Source organism: Anopheles funestus, chromosome 2RL (assembly GCF_943734845.2).
Source record: "Anopheles funestus chromosome 2RL, idAnoFuneDA-416_04, whole genome shotgun sequence".
In the NCBI taxonomy this organism is placed as follows: Eukaryota; Metazoa; Arthropoda; class Insecta; order Diptera; family Culicidae; genus Anopheles; species Anopheles funestus.
This window is the reverse complement of record NC_064598.1, coordinates 91667550-91677674: the sequence shown is the minus strand read 5'-3', so window position 1 is coordinate 91677674 and position 10125 is coordinate 91667550. Positions and strand designations below refer to the sequence as shown.

Genomic DNA, 10125 nt, shown 5'->3' with positions numbered 1-10125 from the left:
ACGTCCCCGTCGTACAGAATGGTAACATATCTCTCCAAATATCTGAGCTTGGTTATACCGGGAAACCCAACCCCTTGGGAAGATGGGGTATATGGCTAAATTGAGCGCAGGGGGACAGCCAGCGTCTGTTCTCCATGTTAGGGGCGGCTGGATGTCCCTTCTGTCCTGGCACCCTACGGGACTTTAAACAGCTAGGATGCGTAGGCCCTCCGACGAGACAGGGGGTTGGGGGAGAGGCCTTGCAATCCACCCCCAATACAAACGCAACGAAAGGACACCAAAACGACATTTCGAATCGGATTAACAGATATCGACCCACGCTACTGAACAAGGACTACGATTGGAAACTCGGGACATGGAACTGCAGATCCCTCATAGCACCTGGAAGTACCCGCATTCTTTGCGAAAGAGAATACTCGGTTGGTGGCCGATCAACGAACGGATGTGCAGGTTGAGGGTTCGTGGAAGGTTCTTCAACTTAAGCATTATTAACGTGCATAGTTCGCCCCTTGGAAGCACCGATAAGGAGTTATTCTATACGCAGCTGGAGAGGGAGTACGACCGCTGCCCACAACACGACGTCAAGATCGTCATCGGAGACTTTAACGCTCAGGTCGGACGGGAGGAGCCATACAAACCCATGATAGGTAGTTTCAGCGCCCACCAGCTGACAAACGACAATGGGCTTCGCCTAATAAACTTCGCCTGCTCCAAGCACATGACCATTCGCAGCACCTTCTTCCAGCACGCACCACGCTTCAGCTACACCTGGAGACCACCACAGCAGACATATGTTATTCCCAGATTGACCACGTTCTCATCGATGGAAGGCACTTCTCGGATATTATTGACGTACGTACGTACAAGGGAGCAAACGTCGACTCAGACCATTTCCTGGTTATGGTTAAGTTACGCCAGAAACTGTGCGCAGCCAATAAGCTGCGCTATCAGCCCACCCCAAGGCTCGACATAGATCGGTTGCGGCAAGCTGATGTGGCGAGGGACTTCGCGACCACGCTTGGGGAAGCGTTGCCGGGGGACACCACCTTCGAGGCGATGTCCCTCAATGACCATTGGCGTATGATGGAACAAGCCATCAGCAGCACGGCCGATCGAACTATTGGCCGCGTAACACGTAACCAGAGGAAGGAATGGTTTGATGATGAGTGCAGGCGAGCACTATCCGAGAAGAACGCAGCGCGTACTCGCATGCTCCAGCGCGAAACCAGACAGAACGTGGAAGACTACAGACGACTGAGAAGGCAACAGACCCGACTCTTCCAGGACAAGAAGCGCAGCTTCGAAGAGTCGGATGAGCAACTGATGCAGCAGCTATCCCAGTCGGGGGAAACTCGTAAGTTCTACAGGATGCTGAATGCGGCACGAGGCGGTTTTACTCCCATAACCGCTATGTGCCGCAACGAGGAGGGAGACATCCTGTCGGACGAGCGAGAAGTGATCGACAGGTGGAAGTGCTACTTCGACAGGCACCTGAACGGAGCAGATGCAGGAGAGACCGAACCAGGCGCAGGAAGCAGAGGAGAGCAGTATTGCGACAGCCAGCAGGATGACGAAGTGCCCCCGCCATCCTTGGACGAAGTCATCAGTGCCATCAAACAGCTGAAACGTAACAAGTCAGCTGGCAGCGATGGGCTGGTGGCAGAGTTGTTCAAGATGGGCCCGGAGAGGCTTGCCGCGCTTATGCATCGACTGATCGTAAGGATTTGGGATCAGGAAGAACTACCGGACGAGAGGAAGCTGGGTGTCATACACCCAGTGTACAAAAAGGGCGACAGACTGGACTGTGCTATCTTCCGAGCCATCACAGTCTTGAATGCTGCCTACAAGATCCAGTCCCGAATACTCTTCTGCAGACTTGCGCCCCTTGCCACAGATTTCGTCGGAAGCTACCAAGCTGGATTTGTTGGAGGCAAATCGACCACCGACCAAATCTTTACTCTACGGCAGATCCTCCAGAAGTGCCGAGAGCATCAGATCCCTACGCATCACCTGTTCATTGACTTTAAGGCGGCCTACGATACCATAGATCGGATCGAATTATGGAACACCATGCAGCAGTACGGATTCCCTGGGAAGCTGGTACGGCTGTTGAAGGCCACGATGGATGGGGTGCAGTGCAAGGTGAGAGTATCGAACATGCTGTCGGAATCGTTCGAATCTCACCGGGGTCTGAGGCAAGGGGACGGACTCTCCTGTTTGCTGTTTAACATCGCTCTGGAAGGTGTCATGCGAAGCGCGGGCTTCGACATCCGGGGCACGATTTTCACCCGTTCTCTCCAATTCCTCGGCTTCGCGGATGACATCGACATCATCGGACGGACATCTGCGGCGGTGTGCGACGCGTACACCCGACTGAAACGCGAGGCCGACAGAATTGGATTGAGGATCAATGCGACGAAGACAAAGTACCTGCTTGCCGGAGGCTCTGACCGTGATAGAGCCCGACTCGGGAGCAGAGTATCAGTTGACGGCGACGATCTCGAGGTGGTAGAGGAGTTCTGCTACCTTGGTACGATCGTAACTTCGGACAACAACATGAGCAGCGAAATCCGAAGGCGCATTGTTCAGGGAAATCGTGCCTGCTACGGGCTCCACAAACTCCTGCGATCCAGAAGGCTCCAGCAAAACACGAAATGCACGATATATCGCACACTGATACGTCCGGTAGTCCTCTACGGGTACGAGTCCTGGACTCTGCTAACGGAGGATGCCAATGCACTCGCTATTTTCGAACGGCGGGTGCTAAGAACTATCTTTGGCGGTGTGTGCGAGCAGGGCGTGTGGAGAAGGAGAATGAACCACGAGCTAGCTGAGCTGTTTGGCGGTGCAGATATCCTGACGGTGGTCAAAGCCGGAAGGATACGATGGCTGGGGCACGTGATGAGGATGCCGGACTCATGCCCCACCAGGAAGGTGCTCGTCAGCGATCCGTTCGGCACGAGGCGGAGAGGAGCACAGCGAGCTCGTTGGCTGGATCAGGTGGAGTCAAACCTGTCGGAGATCGAATGCAGCAGTGGATGGAGGACTGCAGCCCTGGACCGAGTTTCCTGGAAACGGATTGGCGACCAGGCCATGTCTACGCGACGTGCTCGACCGTGAGCAGGCCAGATATGATGATGATGATGAATCTCTTGCTTAAATACTCACACCTTCTAACTCAATGCACTCGAATTGCACTTCTCCCTGGGTTCGTCACTGCGGATTCTGCAGTTGCTATTGATTGTTCCAGGAAACAAATGAAACGACTGACCGGGACGAGGGCTTACTAGGAGAGGTTAGGGAGGGAGGCGGAGTGGTGATAGGCGTACGAACCCCTCTTGAACACGCTGGAAGGGAGGGAGTAAGATATTTATTTTCAATCTCATTCTGGTGTGCAAAATACTCACAAAAAACATTTTCCCACTCCTGAGACCCCCCTCATAAATGACGTTCACTGAGACAAACCCCTACTCTATGCCGTGCATCATTGATAACCAGGGTGGGAGTCGGTGTTCATCATGGTTTATGCAGCCCCATTGTGGTATCAAGGTGTGCGTATCGGCGCACCGTATATGTGTTGGTGTAGCCAGTGCATTCCATACTGTTCAAAATACGCCGTTTGTATATTGCAATGCAAGGCCAGCGGTGGATGATTCAACGCAAAGTTATAGCAAGAAAAGCGATGATACTGGCGATTGAAAAATAGAGACGCAAAGCTAAGAACCGCAGCGCTATGAACAACAACAGCACGGACAACGTTTCGCTGAAGGTGACCTTGTTCCAGGAAACAGTTGATGTTTCGAGAAAAGGAGCACGTGCTGAACCTACTTGTATGAGTACTATGCCTAGGCGTCAAGCAATCGAGTGCATGTGTGTGTGCGCATGTGGCTTTATGTTGACGGCTAGTATCCAGACAGACCTTCTGTACGTTTATCAGAGTGGCGCCGTTGACGAGCGCAACGAACACAACGCGAAAAAGTCGCGTTAGTTAACGACACGTTAGTAAACCTATTAGTTACCCTATCTCTCCAAATATCTGAGCTTGGGTACATGGGGAAACCCAACCTCTTGGGAAGATGGGGTATATGGCTAAATTGAGCGGAGGAGGACAGCCAGCGTCTGTTCTCCATGTCAGGGACGACTGGATGTCTCTTCTGTCCTGGCATCCTACGGGACTTTAAACAGCTAAGATGCGTAGGCCCTCCGACAAGCCACCCCCCAAATACAAATCCAACGAAAGGAAAGGTATCCAACTGCTATCTCTTAGTAAAAACCAAACTCAATTTCTTCAATACCAAACATTAATAATTTATTACTTTTTATTCATAATTTAAAAGGCCGGCTGTTTTGCCACTTTGCCAAAGGAACCTTTAATTTCGAAACATTTGTTTGTTGTGTTTGTTAGTTTTTTTTCTCTACTGCACCAGTCTTCGATTTTCAGCATCCAACCAGTGGCAGTGTCGTGCGCCGTCTCTTCTGCAAGAGAGCTCCATCGACTTTTTTGTTTGTTTGTTAATAAATCCCAATACTAAGACCCATCAGCAGTGTCATTGTGATGTTTTTCAATCTGCTCCATGTTGCTTCCTGTTCGATCAAGTCCTTGTAAATACCGAGCACTTCCAACTCATGGCGGATGATGATTGAACGCACGAAATTATACTCTTCGATCGCTTGTAGTGATGCTTGCAGCAAGCTTTTGTGAAATATGTCCATCATGCAACCGATCGGGACAGTCTGTAGCAGATCGTGGTAAGCGTTAATCAGCGCATGTAGTGCGGCTGCATAACGAAGGGTTAGTTCGCTGAAAGGTTCCTGTATGCGAGCGTACACACACAACGCCCACGCCCTGGCCACGTCCACAAGTATCTTCGTAGAAAGCCGAAACAAACCCTCTATGCTTACTGCACGCTTAAGCAAAACAACGCTTTACCGAATGCTACCCCGAATGCAGCGTACGTGGTATTCTAATGCGGATCGCAGGTATAATTTCAGAATCCTCTTTCACTTCGCGAAGATCCCAGGTATAATTCCCGAACCCTCTTTCGCTTCGCGATTTGTGGACGCGTCCAGGACAGGACCCAATTTTTTTGAAATTTTGTATGACTTCGGCTTTTGTGGACGTCTTATGAGCCGTCGTGTGTACGCAGCCTATGGATACGCGCAATAACAACAAAAAAACCGACATAACGTCAGTAAACCAAATTGATGTGCAATATTCTAACTACTTACAGTGAACAGTCTTTCGATCTGTGCCTCGTTCAGTGAGCCCCTCTTTGTGCGACGCGAACCATCCTCGTGGGCTGTCATAGCGAAAACTAACCGAACGGCGCGGAAATGCTGCGCGCCAGTCTCGCCGCAGACACGAAACGCGCACACGAAATAGACATTCTTGCGCTCTCGGCAATTCTCGCTTTGCCACGTGTTCTCCTCGCTGTGTTAGTGTTGGTGATACATTTTGTATAATTCGTGTGTCATCGTGCCTGGAATAGTTGTAGCTTTTTTCCCTATATACATATATTTATGTTGTTGTTGGAATGTTTTAGAGAGACTTTGATTCCTTAGGAATTCTTTCGTCTCTCTATACATATATTTAAATGGGTTAGGCTCAACCGAAGCGCATATATATAACGATCGGACAAAGCTAAGAAGATCTCAATACTACAGCGAATACAACACTAGTGCTACACGGCTGCGCAAATATCCCTTACCGTCCACATATTCGGGTGTTTTATGAAAATTTAACTAAGCCTCAGACCCGTGAGAAATTGGTTTACACTCGTCTGTTATTTTAAAATTCCCCAATCATTTCAAACACTTTTTTTCAAAGCAACGTTTTGTAAATGAAAAAGAAAAGCTGTATAAAAGTGTAAAAGAACTATTTCTGAAGAGTTGAACTATGACCAGAAGAAGGAAGATTTTTTATGACTATTCCGACGAGTGCACTCAATGCACTAAGGTTCCAACGATAGAAGCGCGGATGGCGTCGCTGGCCAACAACACCAAGGTTATTGTGCCTTCGCACTCATTCGAATGTGAGGGCACATAGTATGTGTGTATGCGAGGAGGTGGACAGATAATTAGATATCAACAAATCCGACGATGCTCCACTTCATGAAGATCACCACAAGAGCAAGCATTGACCGACTTCCAAGAACAACGTAAGGCGAAATCGTTCGAACGCCTAGTATTGGGGCCAACCCGAGCCATCTCTGTCTGGATGAATGAATCAGCTGCAGTTGTGCTGCAGTTGTGTGCATGGAATTCGCGGACAAAGGACGGCTGAAAGGGTGGAATCGCCGCGACTGGCGATTTTATTACTTTTGGCGAGGAAATAATGTCATAAACCAAGTCTGCGAATACCGTTCATGTGAGTCTCCCGGTGGCCGGTTGGGGGGGAGAGGGGAGGGGTGGTAGGGAAAAGCATTTTCCCACTCCTGAGACCCCCCCCCCCCCAATAAATGACGTTCACTGAGACAAATGAACTATTTCTGAATAGTTGAACTATGACCAGAAGAAGGAAGATTTTTTATGACTATTCCGACGAGTGCACTCAATGCACTAAGGCTCCAACGATAGAAGCCCTGATGGCGTCGCTGGCCAACACCAAGGTTATTGTGCCTTCGCACCCATTCGCATGTGAGGGCACATAGTATGTATGTGTGCGTGAAGGTGTGCAGATAATTAGATATGAACAATTCCGACGATGCTCCACTACATGAAGATCACCACAAGAGAAAACATTGACCGCCTTCCAAGGACAACGTAAGGCGAAATCGTTCGAACGCCTAGTATTGGGGCCAACCCGAGCCATCTCTGTCTGGATGAATGAATCAGCTCCAGTTGTGCTGCAGTTGTGTGCATGGAATTCGCGGACAAAGGACGGCTCGAAGGGTGGAATCGCCGCGACTGGCGATTTTATTACGTCTGGCGAGGAAATAGCGTCATAAATCACGTCATGCGAATACCGAGTTACGAGTTGAGTTAGCTCTGATGTTTCTAGTTCACGGTGTGTACTAAGGATGACGCTAACCTACAGTCAATCGATCCTCAACTTTCAACACGATCACATCCCCAAGTCCGTCTGAGAGTATATGGTATCAAGTAAAATAAAAGAAGTGAATTCAAGTGAACTTTACAATGGAGGTAAGTAAAAAACACCTTAAATTATAACACATTTCAATAAAATCCCGTGATCATTCTCTTTCTCCAAGCCTAACGCAATGCTTGCTGCTTTGCGAAGTGTTAACGATCAGTTGTTCGATATTTGGCACGCTACGTACATCGCAGAACAGTCTGATGCTCAATTGACGTTTCCTGATCGTCGTCTGCAGCATGAAACCCTTGCTGTATTGCACGCGTATTTGCTGCAGCTAAGCAACTCCAAGCGGGATCTCCAGGAGAGAGGCATGACAAACGGACTGTTGTATCATACAACTGTGGTGTATTTGGATTTCTGGACCTACCTGACCAACCAACTCATGGCAGGATACATGAATGGTCAACAGCACTACTCGACTGGCTGAAGTTTAATCGTCGATCATGTGTTTACGCACCGTCCATCTATGTGCTTGTAAACAAAGCAAATGTGTCCTGCAATAAACAGGAGAACACCGCAAAACCTGATGATGTCCTACTCACCTTAGTTTTCCTCTATTTGGCCTTCTTTTTAACACACAAAAAACCTCGCATTCCTAGTGGGAATCATCCATTTATGAGGTAAAAAAATGAAATAATTGAGAAGTTTTCGACCCAATCAATCAGTATTGTAACAGAATGTAACGCTTAAATCATTTGGTATTTTTTAAGAAGGAAACTATCAACAAAATTTATTAATAAAAGCAAGTTTGCGAGGAAAAAAGCGCTCTTCGATTATTCTTTTATTGTTTTATCCAACATACGAAAAACAAAACAAAAACATGGCAACAGAAAAAAATATTTGAGAGACTGGAAATATATGAAGTTTGCTGTTAATACATTTAAACCTAGATGTTTGCTTTTTTTGGCAATAGAAATGTAAAAGAGAAATTCAATCGACTAAGCAAAAAAAGTTCTCGTAACTATTTGATTAATCTAATCTCTTGCTTAAATACTCACACATTCTAATTCGATGCACCCGAATTGCACTTCTCCCTGGGTTCGTCACTGCGGATTCTGCAGTTGCTGTTGATTGTTCCAGGAAACAAATGAAACGACTGACCGGAAAGAGGGCTTACTAGGAGAGGGTTGGGAGGGAGGCGGAGGGGTGGTAGGCGTACGAACCCCTCTTGAACACGAACCCCTCTTGAAGGGAGGGAGTAAGATATTTATTTTCAATCTCATTCTGGTGTGCAAAATACTCACAAAAAACATTTTCCCACTCCTGAGACCCCCCTCATAAATGACGTTCACTGAGACAAACCCCTATTCTATGCCGTGCATCATTGATAACCAGGGTGGGAGTCGGTGTTCATCATGGTTTATACAGCCGCATTGTGGCATCAAGGTGTGCGTATCCAGGCAGAAGGCTTTGGGGGAAAGAAACACAACGGGAAGAGGAACAACGAATGGGAGAAGTTGGTGTAGCCAGTGCATTCCATACTGTTCAAAATACGCCGTTTGTATATTGCAATGCAAGCCCAGCGGCGGATGATTCAACGCAAAGTTATAGCAAGAAAAGCGATGATACTGGCGATTGATTAGAGACGAAAATAGAGACGCAAAGCTAAGAACCGCAGCGCTATGAACAACAACAGCACGGACAACGTTTCGCTGAAGGTGCCAATCTCCATAAATCGGATTTTATTGCATGTCTTTCAGCAGAATGCATGGAAGCAATTATTGATCGTACCTTGCGCTGTGGGCGGCAAAAAAGCGCGCTTATGCAAAATTAAACATTCGTTCCAATCTTATTGGTTGAACGTTTTCCCTGCAGACGGCACATGCGTATTCACGCCACAAATAGACGGAATGGAGAAAGGCGGCACATGCGCTTTTCCCATCATTGCATGCAGACACGGTACGTATTGGTTGTGAAAGTCTCCGCCAATAGTTAATATGCCATATACTATAAAAGGTTAATTCGTTTTCGTTGGAAGAGAGCTACGAATAATTGGTGTTTTTTATGTCGTTTAAATGAATGTCTATTTATTATTCTTAACGTATAAATGAAATAAAACATCTTTCACCTTAAATGAGAGGCTTTTCTACATCCGAGCCGCGAGAGGGCACCATATCGCGGGTGTGCTTGGTTTGTAATGTAGCATTTGTTGTGAAATTAACTTAAAGATAGTAGCACAGAATCTGCTGCATAACACAGCTCTCGATCACTTGAAATTTGGTACCCCGCAATCGATTATAATGGACCAATGCAAAATTAACATCAACGATTGAAGTCTATCGACGACCATCTTTAGTTTTGGTGCAACAACTACCATACCATTCCGGTGAGGGCCATCGAAGAGCTTGATCTGCCTCTGCTTGTGTACACTTTATCCATTAATCAAACAAACGTAGCAATACGGCCAGGCCGTTCTTTATAAATAAAAAAAATCAAACGAAGGAACGTGGAAGTAGGAATGAAGTACAAAGTGATCGTGACTGGTTGAAATTGTGTGTTCCACGCACACCAAGAAATACGAGTTGATCGCTAGAGTGAGCCAGAAAATAGCGCTTGCATGATCAATCTACTTTAAAATGGCGTTCACTACAATGTGCTATACATAACGATCGGACACAGCTAAGATCTCGATGCTACAGCGAATATAACGCTTTCGGTACACTTGCCCTTTAACTATTGTTAAGTAATTTTCTTCTTTTTGTAATGTTAAAACGCTTTACGAAGTAAATAATGCCTTAGATAATAGTGAATGGATACAACTATTGAAGTAATACAACAGTTCTTTGCAGTTTTCTACAGAACGACGAATCTTTGCTATGGCCATCGCATTACAGCGTTATCTTACAAAAACGTTATCATTTAAATGGGACGACTAGGGTTGGGATTGGTTGGTACTTTTAGCGCGCTAAGCGCTAGAACACGATACCCATGCTGGTTTTCTTATCAATTCTCTTTTGCTGGTGTTGGTTCCTCTGATGAGTTAGAGGAGGTTGTCTACACATTGGTTGAAATGGTTGGCAAATAAACAG

The 10125-nt window shown here is 46.9% G+C and overlaps 3 protein-coding genes across 4 annotated transcripts in view; 1 reads left to right on the top strand and 2 right to left on the bottom strand.

Moving 5' to 3' along the window:
* LOC125766210 (uncharacterized) overlaps nucleotides 1-10125 on the bottom strand; it is a 163432-nt gene that overhangs the window by 25498 nt on the left and 127809 nt on the right. The gene's annotated exons all lie outside the window — the stretch shown is intronic.
* Nucleotides 3928-5487, bottom strand: LOC125766217 (uncharacterized). Its single transcript, XM_049431968.1, has 2 exons — nucleotides 5230-5487; nucleotides 3928-4812 (listed from the first exon to the last, which is right to left on the bottom strand). The coding sequence occupies exons 1-2, from the start codon at nucleotides 5305-5307 to the stop codon at nucleotides 4513-4515; spliced, it is 378 nt and encodes a 125-aa protein (XP_049287925.1). The 5' UTR covers nucleotides 5308-5487; the 3' UTR covers nucleotides 3928-4512.
* On the top strand, nucleotides 7010-7935 carry LOC125766218 (uncharacterized). Its single transcript, XM_049431970.1, has 2 exons — nucleotides 7010-7143; nucleotides 7212-7935. Exons 1-2 carry the CDS (start codon nucleotides 7138-7140, stop codon nucleotides 7521-7523), a joined length of 318 nt encoding a protein of 105 aa, XP_049287927.1. The 5' UTR covers nucleotides 7010-7137; the 3' UTR covers nucleotides 7524-7935.